This window comes from Prionailurus bengalensis, chromosome D4 (assembly GCF_016509475.1).
Source record: "Prionailurus bengalensis isolate Pbe53 chromosome D4, Fcat_Pben_1.1_paternal_pri, whole genome shotgun sequence".
In the NCBI taxonomy this organism is placed as follows: Eukaryota; Metazoa; Chordata; class Mammalia; order Carnivora; family Felidae; genus Prionailurus; species Prionailurus bengalensis.
In genome coordinates, this window is record NC_057359.1 from 32,223,361 (window position 1) to 32,242,507 (window position 19,147).

Sequence of the window (19,147 nt, forward strand, 5' to 3'; positions counted from 1 at the left end):
TTCATTGCTTAATCAGTATGTTGATGCTCTAGATATTGAGAATCCTTACTAAAATTGTTTACATTTTTGTAAAACTACTGTTTATGTATGTGTAAAATTATGAGGTTTCTTCCTACACAGATGTTCACAATAGCTATTCTGGACCTTCCCACTTTTCTTTAATGTTCAATCTCCCACTTCCTGTCTCTTACTCAGATCATCAGACAGGCAACCTCTCAACACTTATTTCAGAATGTCCTTACACCCTCAGGTGGACTTTATTCCCTTTTATGCCTAAGAAAGGTCCAGAATATGACAATAGGGCACAGAACACCCTACCTCCAGCCTTTGGAATTATTTCTCCTCAGACTGTTCTGCCTCCCTTTTACATGCTCTATTTCCCAACATCCTGGCTTCCACATTTCTTCCCATATTCCATCTCTAGGAAATCTCACTCCCATGAATTCATTTAGAAGACTCACGAAATCTGGAACTCCATCTCTCGACTCATGTTTCTGACTATTGCTTCAACATTTCCAAATGCATGTTCCATGAACACCTCAAACACAATTCTGCTCAAACAAGAGCATAATCTCTACTTCCTCCAGTACCCTCTTTTTGTCCTGTTCCTTCTCTTAATAAGATTACATCACCTCAAGACATTCAGCCTAGAAATTGACTGACAGTCCGTCAGCTGCGTCTCTGGATCAACCACCATGTTTATACTGAAACCATAATCCCCATAGGCTACTCCCAGTCAGTTACTAACAACAGCAAGAGAACTAATGCAGGCCCATTCTTGTAAGCTGTGGGACCCCCTCCCATGGGCAACTTTGACTCAAGGACTCTCATTTGGACTGACCAAAAGTTTCTTAGATCTGTGATGCAGTCTAAGAGTTTCCTAGCCATTTCTCCTTCCATCCCTCTCCCTTTCCACCAGGATCAGATCTGCATCACAGTCTAAAGGTTCCCCTGCCTTCTCTTGTTCCCACTCCCAGTGAATTTCTTGCATATCTAATATTGTCCTGGTGAGTATTTCTTGGTGGACCTGAATGAATGCACATTTAAAATCTCACCTCTAAACTCTCCAACAATCTCCCAGCTGGTCTCCTTGCCTCTGATATCAGAGGCACTCTGCAAAACACAGTCATGTCACTTCCCTCTGTAATAACTGTTATTATCTTCTCATTAGAGAGAAAAAATAAATCCTTTATCATGGCTCTGAGCCCCCCCATACCTTGTTTTCTATGCCTTTTGGCAGCCTGATATTCTACATACATGGTCATTCACCATATCAAAATAACCATGTTATCTCTATACCTCCATGTCTCTGCTCATGTCTTAACTTCAGCCAAAGCATTCTTCCTAATTTACAGATCTCACTGCTACTCAATATCTATCTCCCTATTATTTATAACCTAGAGTCAGGGTCATATCTTTATCATCCTTTACCCCTTGATTCTTACCCTCAGTGCCTAAAATGGTAACTTATCTTCAATAAGCTTCCCAATAAATGAGAAAGGGAAGCAGATGGAGGAAGCTGTAAAATTAGCTTTGATGATAGCTTATAACCCATTGGTGACAAAGGTGAGTAGATGGGGACATTTAGTGTATGGGCAAATGGACCTGTGTACCATAATAGTCCTTAGGAGTAACACTATATTTACAATATAGTGATACAATATGACTGATTTCATTTTGATAACATTGAATAATTGTAACAGATAAAATTATTTATAATTTATGATAACAATATGTGCTAATTTGGATGAATGTGGTAGTTTAAAAATGTCTGCAGGGAGGGGCGCCTGGGTGTCTCAGTCAGTTAAGCTTCTGACCTTGGCTCAGGTCATCAAGCCCCACGTCGGGCTCTGTTCTCTGACAGCTCAGAGCCTGGAGCCTGCTTCAGATTCTATGTCTCCCTCTCTCTCTGCCCCACCCCTGCTTGCATTCTGTCTCTCTGTCTCTCAAAATTGAATAAACATTAAAAAAAAATTTTTTTTTCAATGTCTGCAGGGGAAAAAAATGTCTTCAGGATATTTTTAGGGCAGTGAAACTATTCTGTATGATACTATAGAGGTAGACACATCATTATACATTTCTCCAAATCCATAGAATGTACAACACCAAGAGTGAACTTTAATGTAAACTATGAACCTTGGGTGTTGATGTGTCAATGGAGGTTCATCAGTTGTGACAACTGTATCACTTTGGGGGGCGGGGTATATTGATAATGGGGGAGGCTATCTCGAGGCAGGAGGTATGTGGGAACTCTGTGCCTTACACTTAATTTTGCTCTGAACCTAAAAGTGATCTAAAAATTAAGTCTAGGGGCGCCTGGGTGGCTCAGTCAGTTGGGCGGCCAAGTACGGCTCAGGTCATGATCTCGCGGTCTGTGAGTTCAAGCCCCACATCGGGCTCTGTGCTGACAGCTCAGAGCCTGGAACCTGCTTCCTATTCTGTGCCTCCCTCTCTCTCTGCCCCTTCCCTGCTTGGTCTCTGTCTCTGTCTCTCTCTCAAAAATAACATTAAAAAATTTTTTTAAGATAAATAATTAAGTCTAGTAAAAAAATACATCTGTACATTCTTTTTAAGTCCTGTTTTCAAAGGGTGGAGACATAGCATATCCCCTAGGTCCTCCATTGTTGTAAATAGCACGATCCCATCCATTTTGTGTGTATGTGTGTGTATACACATATATACCATGTCTTCCCTGTTCATTTTTTTTATTCCACTGTGTGTATGTGTATGTATACACATGTATACCACATCTTCCCTATTCATTTTATCAGTGGACACAGGTTACTTCCATATCTTAGCTATTGTAAATAATGCTGTGCTAAACATAGGGGTGGGTGTCTTTTCAAATTAGTGTTTTCATTTCCTTTGAGTAAATACCCACTAGTGGAATTATTGAATCATATGACATTTCTATTTTGAAGTTTCTTTGCAAAGTTCATACTGTTTTCCAGAGTAGCTGCACCAATTTACATTCCCGCCAACAGTGTAAAAGTGTTCCTTTTTCTTTATCCACATCTTTGCCAACTCTTGTCATTTGTTGTCTTTTTTATTTTAGCCATTCTGACAGGTATAAGGTGATACCTCATTGTGGTTTTGATTTGCAGTTCCCTGATTATTAGTGATGTTGAACATCTTTTCATATGCCTGTTGGATATTTGTATTTCTTCTTTGGAAAAATGTCTACTCAGGTCCTCTTCCCCAGATTAATTTAATCTGATTGTTTTTTAGTATTGAGTTGTATAACTTCTTTATGTTTTGGATATATTATGCTAAGTAAAATAAATCAGACTGAGAAAGACAAATACCATATGATTCCACTCTTTAGCAGAATCTAAAAAAAGAAAATGAATAAGTAAACAAAAAATAGAATCAGACCTATAAATACAGAGAACAAATTTGACTGATGGTTGTCAGAGGGGATGGAGGGGAAGGGAGTGGGCAAAATGGGTGAAGGGGAGCAGAAGATACAGGCTCTCAGTTATGGAATGAGTATGGCATGAGAATAAAAGTCACAGCATAAAGAATATAGTCAATGATATAACGAATAGCACTGTATGGTGACAGATGGTAACTGCACTTGTGGCGAGCACAGCAGAATGTATAGAGTTGTCCAATCACTATGATGTACACCTGAAACTAATGTAACATTATGTGCCAACTATATTCAAATTAAAAAAAAAAAAAGCACACGCTTTTAATGAACATTAATTCCCCTTCCCTTGAATTCAGGCCAGACTTAATAACTCATTCTAATCAATAGAAAGTGGTGTTAAGTGATGCTATAGGAATTCCAAGATTATGTCATCAAAAGGATAGCTTCTGCCTGGCTTTCTTTCTCTCTTGAATCACTGGCTCCGGGGGAATTCACCTGTCATGTGAAGACACTTAAGCAGCCCTTGGGAGAGACTCATGTGGGGATGAACTAAGATCTCCCACACAGACAGCACCAACTTGCCAGCAGTTGTGAGTGAGCCACCTTGCAAGTGGCTCCTCCAGGCCTAGATGAGCATCCACCAATATGTGGTAGCAATATCATAAAAGACTCTGAGCCAGGACCATCCAGCTTGGCTGCTCCTGGATTCTTGACCCACAGAAACAGTGAGGATAATAAATGTCCAATAAATATTTAAGCCATGGAGTTTTACAGTAACTTCTTATACAGCAAGAGATAAAGGATATAGTAGCTTCCTCCCCCGCGCCCCCCCCCCAGCCCCCACCACCAAAAAGTCAGTTTTTAAAATATTTTAAAGAAGTAATTTCAGGGGCACCTGGGTGGCTCAGTCAGTTAAATATCCCATGCAGCAGCGGTTGTGAGATCAAGTCCCTGAGATAGAGCCCCAAGGCCAGCTCTGCACTGGGCATGGAGCCTCCTTAAGATTCTCTCCCTCCCTTTGCCCTTCTGGGGTGATGGTGGGGTTCGTGGGGTTTGGAGCTGAAGGCCAAGAATTCTTGAAGACATCTGGTGCAAAAAGGTGATTTTATTGAAGCACAGGGACAGGACCCGTGGGCAGGAAGAACTGCACTGGGGTTGTGGAGTGTAACTGGTTACAAACCATGGATTTGGGGAAGGTAAAGTCCACAGGCAAGTTTCCGCTGAGACTTCCACATGCTAAAGACTCACAGATTACTGGAGGCCTAGCTATTGTCAAGCTAAATTTGTTTCTCCCCCTAGCAAAGCATTAACATGAACACAGTAGGGAGTTCCTGGAGAAATGTTATACTCTTATATTTGCCACAAGTATTTGTCAATGGGCTGCAGGTTATAAGGAAATTTAGTTTTATCTGCCATTTCCTTCTCCTTTGTTCCCCATATCACGATGGGAGGGTGATGTCAGGGCTCCAGGAAACTCAGTCTACAGGTTACTGGAGATTAGGCTATTGATGGGATTGCCTTTTTCTGGTAAACTGGTGTACTCTTTATCAGTTTAACCATTTGTTTTGTCCTTTCCTTTGTCCTTGTGATGAGGGAGGATGGGGCAAGCTGCGGGCAAAAGTGCAGGCTAACAGCACCCTCCCCACCCCAGGTGGGTTGTGTATGATAATCCTTGGATACTCTAGGCTCCCAAAACAGGAAAGGACAAAAAAACCCAAATGGTAAACTGATAAGAATCTCCACCAGTTTACCAGAAAGAGGCAATTCCATCATTTCCTAAAATCCAGGAATCCCTACTGTCTTAATGTTAACGCTTTGCTAGAGGGAAAAACAACCTTAGCCAGACAAAGCTAGGCCTCCAGAAAGTCTTTTTAGCATGTTAAAGTCTCTTTGGAAACTGCCCCTGACTCTATAAAATGGTCACCCTCCACCCCCGCACTTATAGTGCAGCTCTTCCTCTTCAAGAATTCTTTCTTGGCCTTCAGCTCCAGAGCTCATGAACCCCCCATTACCCCAAAACTTTATCACTTGGGCAGCCAAAAGTGCCTGAGGAGTATCACCCATAATCCCACTTGGGGGAGGGGGGGTGCTAGCTTGTATTTTGCCCTCAACCTGCCTCACACTCCATCAATATCATTTAAACTTTACTGTTTTTAAGTTTATTTTTATTATTTATTTTGAGAGAGAGAGAGTAGGGGAGAGACAGAAAGGGAGAGAGAGATAATGCCAAGCAGGCTCCTCACTGTCAGTGCTGAGTTGGAGGCGGGGCTTGATCCCACAAACCATGACCTGAGCCTAAATCAAGAGACACTCAACCAACTGAGCCACCAGGCGCCCCAATAAGCAATTTCATTTATATAAAATGTTTGATGATGCTGGACGAATTCCATTACCCATTAGCAAGATGAAAAGGAAAAGTTGTTTTTATATGTTATGTTCTTTGTCCCAGTCACAGGACCTATTTTATTTGGGCTCTCATCAGCATGTTTACATGTTTGTATCCTTTATATGTCAATAAATAAGCCCCAAACATTTTAATGCTAAAAATGGTCAATTTATAAAGACTGAGATTTCAACTTTGTATTCTAATTTTAAAAAGGGAAAAAAATGGGGTGGCTGGGTGGCTCAGTCAGTTAAGTAAGTGTATGACTTCAGCCTTAATTCCTGATCTCACAGTTCTTGAGTTTGAGCCCCACATTGGGTTATCTGCTGTCAGCACAGAGCCAGTTTTGGATCCTCTGTCCCCTTCTCTCTGCCCCTTCCTCACTGGTTCTATCTCAAAATAAATAAAAACTTTAAAAAATAAATATAAAAAGTGAAAAAACTGATTATAATTTATTTCAGGACACATCCCTTTTAAAATATTTTCATTTCTCAACTTCTATTGGGATACACCTCCACATATTTAACTGAAATATCCCTGTGGTAATAATAAAAACTATATATGGTCTTTGTCTTTGGAATTTCTTGAGTAATGGGATTCCTTTGTTATTCATAAGAAGCCCTTGTAAAAAGTCACATTTATGCTAATGAAGTGTTTTAGGGTGGTGTCCCTAAAAAGCCTCAGGATGGGGCTGGTTAGAAAGACGTAAAAAGACCAAGTGATAAGAGGGTGGGAATTTTCTTGGCCTCACCCACAGACCTCTGAGGAGAGGAAGGGGTGGGGGTGGGAGGCTACAGATTAATCTCGGACAAAATTTGATGAGCTTCTAGGATGGCTAATGCATCCACATGCTGAGAGGGTGGTGAACCCCAAGTTCCACAAGGGAAGAAGCTCCTGTGCTCAAAACCCTTATGGACCTCACCCTATGTACCTCTTCATCTGGTGACTCATCTGTATCTTTTATAATATCCTTTAAAATAAACCGGTAAACATATGAAATGTTTGAGTTCTGTGAGCTGCTCTAGCAAATTAATCAAACCCATGAAGGGGATTGTGGGAACCTCCAATTTATAGCTTTGTTGGTCAGAAGCACAGGTGGACTTGGGATTGGCATCTGAAGAAGAGGCAGTTTTGTTATTAAGTCCTTAATCTGTAGCATATTATGCTACCTCCAGGTGGATAGTGTCAGAATTGAGTTAAATTTGTAGAACACCTAAAGAATTCCTTTTATCATGTTGGAACATACACTAGAATCCCTGAGTGATTAACATAATTATTCTGATTAAGATTCCATGAACAGAACTACAACAACCTTAAAATACTTCCCTAATTATGCTTTTCATGCTGCATTTGCCATTTTCTGTTCTCAGTGAAGATACTGCCTTTATTCCTTTGCATTTTTCCCTTCTTATATGAAGTATATTTACACACCAAAAGAACATAGTCAATGTAAAGGTATTGTCTTTGCTTCTAACTGGAGAAGATATATTTCAACTCTGTATGTTGTTCCAGAAATCCCATTTCTCCATCCAACTGCTGAATACTCACAGCATTTTATCCAAACTTCTCAGGGCACCTGGGACTTTTTAACTGTGTTTAACTTTTTAACTGACATATTTATATTAAGAAGGTAAGATATAAGCTTGAGGAGAGTGATTATGTTTACTCATATATTTTTCCTCACAGTGCTTTGCACATACTAGATGGCCGATGAACATTTAGCAATTTAGGCAATAGACTGACTTTCCAAGGTATCAGATCCACAGCCATCTGCCTAATAAGAATTCATGACAAAAATAAAAGGACAAGATAGATTCTATTGTAAGAGACTGAATACACAAATAGACAATGGCAGACCATATATTACCACAGAACTTTCACCCACAACCTGCAGCAACCTGCTCAAGAAACCAACACCTTTTCTATAACAAACTCCAGAAGCCAGCCTGCTGTAAGTTAGACTTGCAGAAAGTCAACTTGTTATCTTCAGTGACTATGCAGCAAACTGCACAATAACTTACATAATAATTGACCAAAAATTATTGGCCAGGACTTGATTAATAACTGACAGCTACCTTAATTTTGGTGTTGGCTTCTGATGTAGGACCAACCATAAAAGCCAAATACACACCCTTAACCAATCACACAGGATCCCCTGCTTCTACTTGCCTCCCCTACATCTTCCGCATGCCAATAGCCCCCAACACTGGCATACCTGAAGCCTTTCCTTTATTTCACTATAAGGTTTTCCCATTCCTCTGCCAAAACAAAAGGCTGACTCCCCCTATAACAAGTACAGAATAAATAGTCTTTGCTTTTCTCATTTGACTGGTCTTCATTTATTTCCACAGCTGCATAGTGAAAGTCCACTAGTATTAAAAAGACAAATTAATTCATATAAACTGGGAACTTGGCCAGGTAAAGGCCAAAGGTGAGCCTTGTCACAAACTGAGGAGTCTACAGACAGAACCCAATGATGGATATCATCCAGCTGAAAGACACCTGACATCTATCACCTGGGGAAGTGTTATCCTGTTTAGGTGTCCTTGAGATCAGTGCAGGAAAATGCCCAACCCCACTTGGGTGACATAGTCACCACCTGCAGCTGCATTACACAACACTCCTTCCATTAACCATTTATTAAATAACACTCTAAAGGATGTGGCTTAGTACATTAAGTTCCCACAAGTCTGTCAAAAGTCTCATTGTGACAGCTCAGCTGCTTAGTTCTGCTTGAACACTTTGAACATTAGAGGGGTTAATGTCTTTCTTCCTCAGCATGCTCACAATAAGCAATGTGCAATTTTGTGTAAACTTTAAACCCTGCAGCTTCTGTGCAGTTCTGGACTAGTTCAGTCTGGTCAGCTTGAGATTATTTTACTGAGAATACTACACAGAGAGGCATACCATAGCTAAAAGTGATTAGTTGGTTCATACACAAAGTACTTTGAAATTTGGTATTATAAAATAGTTACTGTAGAAAATCTAGAAAAAACAAGGTAATAAAAAGAAAGCTAAAATCATCCCTCATGGCCCATCCAGGGAAATGAATGCTGCCATTGATATATATCCTTCCTATTTTTTTCTCTTTATGTGTATGTGGGTGAGGGAGAGTGGATTCACTTGAACAGGATAATAGGATTTTGAATTGAGTAGCTTTGCTTCTTTGAAGCATGATTTACTGAGAATTCAACTGATAATCAAGGTATTCTTTCAAAGCACTTAAGTGTCCAAGGGGAGGGGAGCATCCCTCAGGACAGATGGATCATCTGATTCTGTCAGGCCACTCTATCCAGTACATGATGGTCCCTCTGTGGCAGCCTCCCCCAGCCTTGTCCAGCAAAGCCATCACGACTCATCCCTCAATACTCAACCCTAGTGCTGCACCCATCACCCCTTCCCTCTCCCTGGTAGTGGGCTGAGTGTTTCCACATCTGTGCTCTCAGTATGCCACTGCATTTCCACCAGAGCAGTTGGCAAATGGCAGAGGGATTCTGGCATGATTGGATTTGTGCATATCAATAAACTGGATACTTCAGAGTCAGGAGTTTTCTACTTTGCAGAAGGCACAGTGAAAACAGTGGTGTCGACTTTGGAGGGTGGACAGTGGATCTGGGCTGCCTGGGTCAACTTCTGCCTCCACTGTAAGTTACGACATATCCCCTGTAAAACAGATGATACTGGTACTTACCTCATAGGATTGTGCTAAGGACTAAATTAACACATGAAAAGCACTTTTAAAAGTACCTACTATATGGTAAGCACTAAACAAATGTTCGAGATTATTAAATTATGTGTAAGAACTAACTCAAGGATCTCCATGGTGCCTACAGCTCTGTCTTTTTACTCAGCAATGAGGGCATTTAAGACTCATGTAACCAACTAGCTCTTGTTAGTTTCCTGTGTATACAGTGAACAAATATTGGGTCCAGAATTCCTCTCTGAATACAACAGAAAACAAGCATTCAACATGAAACTGTTTGGGTAATGCTGCTCTACTATTAAATGGAAATGCTACTACTGGAGGTTACCCGGACCAGTTTGTTCTCCTCATGTGAAGGACATTCATTAACCATGACATGTGCACACCTCAGAATAAAACATTGATGCCTTTCTGACACATTCTCTGGCTGCCCCAACCAGAGGTCATTCTTCCAAGAAGCAAGCTTTGTTGGAAAGTCAATTCACTTCAAGGCGAGGGAGAAGGGGGTGGAATCCTGACTATGCAATATTTTCTCTGAGTCATCTCAGAATAACCAGATGGAACCAGCCCCAAATCTCACAGAAGCCACTGGGTTTAAAGTTTACAGTTAAGTTGCAAATTACTTATCAGGAGTTCACTTTCAATGAAAGAGGAGAAATGGAATCCCCCAATGTTCACATTATTCAGCTGGGAAGAAACAGCTGAACGTTTTTTAGAGAGGCGGCTTTGACATGTTCCCTAGGCTCTAATGCTCTTAAAGAACATCTTGTTTTAGAGTATATTGTAAGAATGGGTGACCCAAACATTTTCTGACTTTGAAAATCTCAGAAATGCATTACCTAAGGCTTGCTTTAAAAATATACAGCTCTTAGGGGCACCTGGGTGGCTTAGTCAGTTAAGCCTCTGACTTCGGCTCAGGTCATGATCTCACTACCGGTGAGTTCGAGCCCCATGTCAGGCTCTGTGCTGACAGCTCAGAGCCTGGAGCCTGTTTCAGGCTCTAGATTCTCTATCTCCCTCTCTCTGCCCCTCCCCTGCTCATGCTTTATCTCTCTCTCTCAAAAATAAGTAAAGATTTTTAATTTTTAAAAAAATATACAACTCTTAAAAATATATACAACTCTTGGGGTGCCTGGGTGGCTCAACTGGTTAAGCATCCAACTCTTGATTTCAGCTCTGGTTATGATCTCACAGTTTGTGAGTTCGAGCCCTGATGTGGAGCTCTGCACTGACTGCACAAAGTCTGCTTAGGATTCTGTTTCCCTCTCTCTCTCTGTCCCTCACCTGCTCGCTCTCTCAAAAATGAATAAATAAATTTTAGGGGCGCCTGGGTGGCGTAGTCGGTTAAGCGTCCGACTTCAGCCAGGTCACGATCTCGCGGTCTGTGAGTTCGAGCCCCGCGTCGGGCTCTGGGCTGATGGCTCAGAGCCTGGAGCCTGTTTCCGATTCTGTGTCTCCCTCTCTCTCTGCCCCTCCCCCGTTCATGCTCTGTCTCTCTCTGCCCCAAAAATAAAATAAACGTTGAAAAAAAAAATTTAAAAAAAAAAATGAATAAATAAATTTTAAAAATATATATATACAACTCTTCACTCTTTAAACATCCAATAAATCAGGATTCTGGTTTCCTAAAACTGAAATAGATAAGACTATCCCAGGACTGAATCAGTTCAATTGAACAAAATGTGCAGATTTTCTTCTAAGGGCAAGGTCTTTGCCATCAGGAGAAATGGTTCAGATCTGAAACCAACAAGGGGAGCAATTCTTATCATAACCTGAGTTACATTAGCCACCTGGAGCTGGACTGGCTTCATACTTCAAGTTGTCTACTTTAAAACAAAATAAATTTTATCACTTCTTGGCCTTTTGGCTAAGATCAAGTATAAAACAAAATAAAGTTTGCCATCCACATATCTTTTGTGTCCTAAAAAAAACAAAAACAAAAACAAAGTTCTTTTTCTTCACCTGACTCCAAAAGTCTAAGAGACAGCATCTCTGTGATTCAAAAACCAGATAACCCAAGAAAATTCTTTCCTGTTTAAAAGAGAAAGAGATGGGCGCCTGGGTGGCTCAGTCAATTAATTAAGCGTTAAGCATCCCACTTCAGCTCAGGTCAATGATCTCATGGTTTGAGTTCAAGCCCCATGTCATGCTCTGTGCTGACAGCTCAGAGCCTGGATCCTGCTTAGGATTCTGTGTCTCCTGCTCTCTCTGCCTCTCTCCCACTGGTGCTCTGTCTCTCTCTCAAAAATAAATAAACATTAAAATTAAAAAAAAATTTTTTTAAAAGAGAAAGAGAGAGCGAGAGCTCTTCAGCTCTGCCTGACCCTTTGACATGCGGATTCTTGTCTCACTCCATGAAGTCAAGTACTCATAAAAATACCTCTGAAAGTCAGTCTTCAGGACTATTAAAAATATTTAAGTATGAAACAAAATTCTAAGTAATCCTATGAGTAAACTAAACTTTTTTAACCAGGCACAAATCTTTTTTGCACATTTCTTCATAAAAATTATTTGAACTTGAAGAGTACTGCTGCCTTACAGTAGATGTAAGTAAATGAAATTGGACATAAGAGAACAATTTGAAGCTGTTGTGATATAAAGAAGCTTGGGCTAGGAGGCCTTATGTCTGCATCTCCTCCCATTTTTGTCACTTCCTTAGTTGTATATGATTATAAGCATGTCCTTTCTCCTTTCAATATCCTGACCTGCAGAGGTGATGACATCTCATCCCAAAGGATGTGAGAACCATGGCCTGGGACATGGGGAGTCTTCCACAGCCTTGTGCACTGCCTTCCTTCCACCGGCAATTTGCTGGCGCCTAGATAAAGAGCTAGAAAGGCGAGGCATGGACTCCAACCCAGGGTACAGAACTGATTGCTCCAGGAACTAAATATTCCACCCTCTCCTGCCCTTTGAGGTACTCGCACTGTTTTGTTTTAATAAAGATATTCCCAGTCCTGGGCAATCCTAACCCAGAGCTGGATTTTCAGAAACTGTAGAAGACAAATAGGCCAAAGCAAGCAGAGTCGAAGGGAGCTCTCCCGGCAACTTACAAACAGGGTCTTCCATTTTCAAGGGTCTTTTCAAGCGGATGCTGGCAGGCACCGTCTTCTCAATCAGTTCATCAATACTCTAAAATGAAAAAACATAAATCCGTGAACACTAAAGGGAGAGGAAAGTGCTTCTGAGTTAAAGGAGTCACCTCTGTTTTGCATCTACAAAGGCTTGTGGGAACCTCATTTAAATCTCCTAATTAGTGTTTCTTTAAAAAAAAAAAAAACAACTTTGAGCAAATCAGAAATCACTTGGAGGAAAGCAAATGAACTGGGGTAGCGATTCTACCACTCTAGGCTGGATTTCAGTCAGCAACCAGAGATAATTGGATAAACCAGGAGGTCCTCCTTTTGCAAAGTTAGGGTTCATCAGGAGGGCGAGTTGAGTTGAAAAACATAAGGTTCTGAGGCGCGAAAAGCGGGTGGAGAAAGTAAACGGGTGAGAGAAGCCTGGGGCACAGGAACGGAACTCGCGGGCTCGCTTCCACGCCAGGGCCCAAGATCCGGGGTGCGGGTCCCACGCGGAGCCAAGCAGAGCTTCAGGCGGGGGCCGGGAGGCCGAGCCGGCAGAACCTGGGTAAGGCAGGGTGAGGCCCTGGAGGGCCGGGTGGGGTCCTTACCGCTAGCCCCAGGGCCTGTAGCATCTCCCTCTGGTCTTTGTCCCCCGGGCCGATGTGCCTCCGAGCGAAGTCGTCGTGTCTGGGCAGGAGGCGCTCGAGGAGGCGCGAGTCCCCAGCTCTGCTGCTGTCCCCGCCGCTGCTGCTGTCACGGCCCCGCGGAACCCAAAGCGGTCCCTTGCCCCCAGCCAGGCGGCGGCTGCCCCCGATTCCGCAGCCCAGACGCAGCCCCCAGGCCCTGGCGCACGTCTGCATGGTCGCGACCACAGTCCCCTGCCCTGGCCCACGAGGGTCAGCCGCACTCTCGGCCCCTTTGGGTCACAGTTCTCCAGGTGGCGGTTGCCTTCGGCCTGGAGCCTCTTCTCGCTGGACGACCGGTAGGACAGACGGATGGGTGCTCGTGGGCAATGAATGGGCGCCGCGCTCAGTCTAAACACGCGCGCAAAGTTGTTGCTCCACGCGAGGCACCTGCTCTGCACACTTTAAGTGTAGCCCGGCGGGCGGGCGGTGGGATGGGGCCTGGAAACCCTCAGCCAATGGGAGTAGACGGAGGGTGGGGGCGGGGCGTCTCCCACCCCGCCCCCTCTCCCTACTCTCTTCTCGGCCCTCAACCGAGTCCTGCGCCTGGCCCAGAACGTGCTGTCCTCAGTCACTCGTACCCCATCTCTGGCTGATGGGGAGATCTGGGCGCTCCATGCGGTCGGGGCCAAGGTCTGGGACCGCACTGGCGCGGGATCCGGCTGCACAACGGCGGGCGAAGTGCCTGGGGAACTAAGCTGAAGTGACAGATGATTCTGACAGGGAAGCCAGACTAATAATTAGGCTTCATTCATTAATTTTAGGCTCATATTTCATGGAAACCACTATGGACAGATGAACTTTTTTTTTTTTTTTTTTTTTTTTTTTTTTAGCAGTTGTCGTCTTTGGGGGCGCCTGGGTGGCTCAGTCGGTTACGCATCCGACGCTTGGTTTTTGCTCAGGTCATGATCTCAGGGTTGGTGGGTTCCAGCTCCGTCTGTACTGACTTCCAGAACCTGCTTGGGATTCTGTCTCCCACTCTCTGTCCCTCCCCTGCTCTCGTGCGCTCTTTCTCTGAAAAATAAGTAAATAAACATTAAAAAAAGTTTTTTAAATAAAAAAATAGTTGTGGTCTTTTATAGTTGTATTGTGGGCAAATTACGCAACCTCTCAGCTTCATTCAGTGTCCTCATCTCACATAGCTTGGTGGGATTTAAAAAGAGATTATACTGTTGAAAGAATTGCCCTAATAGTAGACTTGAACTACTTCTCTCTCCCTCCCCCACACCTTTTCTCCATATGTGTGTGGGGAGGGGGTAAATACAAAAGATATTGAGGTATATATTATGCACTCTCATCTTACTTGGAAAATTTTGTAACTCTAAGCTCTCCAGCTGTCTCTTAAGATTTTTATCAAAAATAAACTTTTGGGGCACCTGGCTGGATAGAACATGTGACGCTTGATCTCGGGGTTCTGAGTTCGAGCCCCACATTGGGTAAAAAGATGACTTAAAAATAAAAACTTTGGGGCACTTGGGTGGCTCAGTTGGTTGAGCCTCCGACTTTGGCTCAGGTCATGATCTCACGGTTTGTGAGTTCAGCCCTGCAACAGGCTCTGTGCTGACAGCTCAGAGCTTGGAGCCTGCTTGGAGTTCTGTGTCTCCCTCTCTCTGCCCCTCCCGCCCCTGTTCACACTCTGCTTTCTCTGTCTCTCAAAAATAAATAATTAAAAAATTTTTTTCTAATAAAAAAAATAAAATAAAACCTTTGGGGCGCCTGGGTGGCTGAGTCAGTTGAGCATCTGACACTTGGTTTCAGCTCAGGTCATGATCTTGCCATTGGTGAGACTGACTTGTGCTGACAGCATGGGTCCTGCTTGGGATTCTCTCTCTCCCTCTCTCTTCCCCTCCCCTGCTCACACTCTCTCTAAAAATAATAAATTTAAAAAAAATTAAAAAATAAAATCTTTTAAAAAATTAACTTTCAAAATTATTATTGTCCTAATATGAGGAAGAGAGGACAGATGCCATCAGAACATTACTTAGACTACAGGTAAGTAAAACCTGTTTTTTTTTTTCCTCCTCTTAACTTCCTCCTTCAACTATCCTATGTGCGCGCATTCTGGTTTCTGTAGCTGATAGGCACATAGACTAGGCAGAGAGGCAGGAAAGTATAAGACAAAAACAGTAAGCAAACAGTAAGCAAAATGTGTGTGTATGGCAGGCAGGGGCAGCTCGTGAGCTAGGAGGGCTGGTTGAGTGTCTTTAAATAGTCTTTCATCCATTTGGAATTGAAATTATAGCCTGCATAAAAGTTGAGAGATACCCTCAGTGTAAGATGTGATGAGGCAGAGAGGCATTTATCCCTATTCCTGTTTATGCACTCTGTATCACAGGGAGTGGAAGCCAGAGAGCTGTATCTCCCAGATTCCTTCAGCTCTAGGGTTCTGGATGTTATTAATCTTCTGTCAACAAGATACATTTGTGTGAGAATTGGAAAATAGAATAAAAGACACCATTTTCTTATTTTTCTGACAGCAGCAGAAAAATGCATGAGTGGCAGCAAACACAAGTGCTTCCCTACCAGCCACCCACAGCACAGCTGTGTCCCTCTATAAAAATGTCCTTTGGTTTTCCAACATCGGAGGCTGCAGGAATTTCTCACTGTCCTGGACTAGAGTTTCAGTGGTTTACGGGAAGATAGGGATGGTCTACTCTATTTTTTGCTCTTCCAGTCCTTCCAATGGTTTTATATGCACCTATTCCTGGCATTTTTATCCTCCTCTGCTTGAGTACTCCAGGTTTTCTAAATAAACCTTAACAGAGGCCAAAAGTAGCTTTAGGAAACTGACCCCCCAAAATAGGAATCTGGGATTAGCTATCCAACCTGGTTCTATTTGAAGTAAACACTAGTGGAAGTTCGACATTATTACTAGTGGAAAATGAGATCATTATAGTCTTAGGCATGAAATAGAAACAGTTGCTTAAGTTATCAATGCGGGATTAAGTGCCTGTTGAAGGCAAGTCTTTGCAAGATCAACTAGTTGCTGGGTTGGACCGCTGTGGTGGGAATGATGCCTACAAGGACTATTGGGAAGGCTGGTGGCTTCCGGATGCACTGGAGAATTTACAAGATAAAATGACAGTTCAGAGAACTAGAGGGCTTCACCACTCTAAAAGAATCTCTTAACTTCTTTAGCTGCAAGGTATTTATAAATCAGACCCAATGTTTGATCCTGTGAATTACCCAATGATCATACAAGTTGAATTCACACCTTATTAGGTCTCACATGTGAAAGTTTTGGTTTAATTAAACATTAAGTGTTAACTTTGAGCAGGGAGATTTTGGTAGTTTGGATTGAATTTGACTATCTTGAACACCCCAACTTTCACTGAGTCCCCCTGCCAGCTGAAGCTATTCCTCATACCCTGACATGCTGATCATCCCTTGCTTGAACATTCTGTAATGGTTTCACAAAAGCATTAACCTTGCAAAGGTATGTCAATAATTCTTTACCTCTAGATCCACAACAAGACTCTGATCTCAGCATACCCTGGGAAGATGAATAAGACATCTGACACCAGGGGAGAAGCTTACACAGGGGAAAAATTACAAGATATTGCTAATGTATATCAGTACTGGAAGACTTCTATGTAGGAGTGGGTTCTAGACCAAGGAAAAAGGAAAATAATACTGAAATTATTGATATGCTAGTAGCACCAAAGATTCCAAATTCAGTGGCTCTAAGAGTTTGCTGAGCTGGTTGACCGAAACCAGACTCAACAATGGCCTTCATTAAATTAGGTTAAGATACTAGAACTTTCTTGGTATAACAGAGAAAAAGTGATCTCTCTCTTTGTCTCTCTCTCTCTGTCTCTCTCTGTCTCTGTCTCTCTCTCTTTCTATATATATATATATATATATATATATATATATATATATCACTATATATATATATATATATATATATATATATATATATATCTACCTATCTATCTGTCTATATCACTTCTGTCCTTAGAACAAGGAAAGTCTGAATAAACTAAAAATCAACTTTGGACACATCTGAAAAGTAAAATTGCAGGACAAAATGCCACTCTGAAATCTAATGAGACAGGCTCATCCAAAGAGACACAGCCAAGATCTGTTTGCCAGGAACAGAAGCTGCTAGAGCTATAAACTGGTAGGAACGTGTAATGGCAATTATGATGGATTGTTGGATGCTGACTGTGGACTAACTTCAAAGGGAGAAGCTCCTGGGGACTACAGTCTTAGGAGGGCTCCTACACTTGCATGATTTCATGGGCTTTACCTCTAGAAGCCCCACCACAGTTAGGCTGAAAACCCAAGAAATGTCCCTGCACAGCACTGGTAGGAAAAGGAAAAGAGTAATCACTGTGAAATATACCCAGAGCCTTCTTCATAACAGAGACCTACTCTCCAAAGGAAAGGACTTTCAGAGTTTATCCAAGCTAGGGAAGGGAATTTCTCCCACTGAAGCCCTCTGCAGCCTTCTTGTCTCATATAATGTGGAAAAAGGTCAACAGGGTTTAGTGCTTCCAGGAAATAGATTGGGAATCCTGCAGCCAAGGAAAGGAGTATGGGGTGGGGTGGGAGTGAACAGTTATATCACTGGAGAAACATTTGGAAGTTCACAGTCTGAGACATAGAATATACTTAACTAGAACATTAGAAAACACTTTTCCTCTTCCATAACACATCACCACATTAATAGGGCTCCAGAAAAACAACCAAAATTGCTGTATGACACAGGTTTTCTCTAAGGAAGAATACTAGGGAATCCTACAAGCAACAAGGGAAAGAAAAACAAGGACACTAGAGGAATTCAAAGTCTCTGGCACTTTTAGCTACAGCAAACATTAAACACAATACAACCCTAGTCAAATTACCATAAATCCTCACACTAAAGCCCTATTTATTACCCAGCATATCATGTTCAGCTTTCAACAAAAAAATGCAAGGCATGCAAAAAGTCAAGAAAGACAGTCTAAAGAGACAAATAAATCATCAGAACCAAATTCATACATGATACAGACGTTGGAATCATCAGACAAGGAATTTAAAATAATTATGATTAAAATGTTAAAAGCTCTAGGGGTGCCTGTGTGGCTCTGTCGGTTGAGCGTCTGACTTGGGCTCGGGTCATGATCTCACGGCTCATGAGTTCAAGCCCCACATCGGGCTCTGTGCTGACAACTCAGAGCCAGGAGCCTGCTTCAGATTCTATGTCCCTCTCTTGCTCTGCCCCTCCTCTTCTCATGCTCTCTCTCCTCTCTGTCAAGAATAAACATTAGAAAATTAAAAAAAATAATAATAAAGTGTTAAAACTCTAATAGAAAAGGCAGACAATTTGTAAGAATAGATGGCCAATGTAAGCAGAGAGATGGAAACTCTAAGAAATTATCAAAAGGAAATGATAGAAATCAAAACCCTATAGAGACATGAAGAATGCCTTCTGAGTGATCATGAGTAGACTTGACATAGCTGAGGAAAGAATTAGTGACTTTGAACATAAGTCAGTAGAACTTTCCCAAATTGAAATGCAAAAGAAGAAAATAGAATGAAAAAGAAAACAGATCAGAACATCCAAGAACTGTTGGACAATTTCAAAAGGTACATAATTGGAATATCAGGAGAAGGAAAAAGTGAGAAAGCAGAGGAAACTTTTGAGGTAATAGTAACTGAAAACTTTCAAAATTAAAATAAGCATCAAACCACAGATGCAGGAAGATCAGAGAACACTAAGCAAGAGAAATACAGGAACACTTAGGCATATCATATTCAGACTACAGAAAACCAAGGAAAAGATAAAATTTTTCTTTTTTAAAGATTTTATTTTTAAGTAATCTTCACACCCAACATGGGGCTCGAACTTATAACTCCAAAATTAAGAGTCACATGCTTCACTGACTGAACCAGCGAGGTGCCTCAAAAGATAAAATCTTTTTTTTTTTTTTTTGAGCAGCAGGCAAAAATGTA

The 19,147-nt window shown here is 41.9% G+C and overlaps 1 protein-coding gene across 1 annotated transcript in view; it reads right to left on the bottom strand.

Moving 5' to 3' along the window:
• GLDC (glycine decarboxylase) overlaps positions 1 to 13,635 on the bottom strand; it is a 98,800-nt gene extending 85,165 nt beyond the window's left edge. The window contains exons 1-2 of the mRNA XM_043565679.1: positions 13,133 to 13,635; positions 12,513 to 12,591 (exon numbers count right to left, since the gene is read on the bottom strand). Coding sequence (XP_043421614.1) covers positions 12,513 to 12,591; positions 13,133 to 13,384 — 331 coding nt within the window. The 5' untranslated portion in view covers positions 13,385 to 13,635. The remainder of the gene's footprint in view (positions 1 to 12,512; positions 12,592 to 13,132) is intronic.
• Positions 13,636 to 19,147: the final 5,512 nt, after the last annotated feature.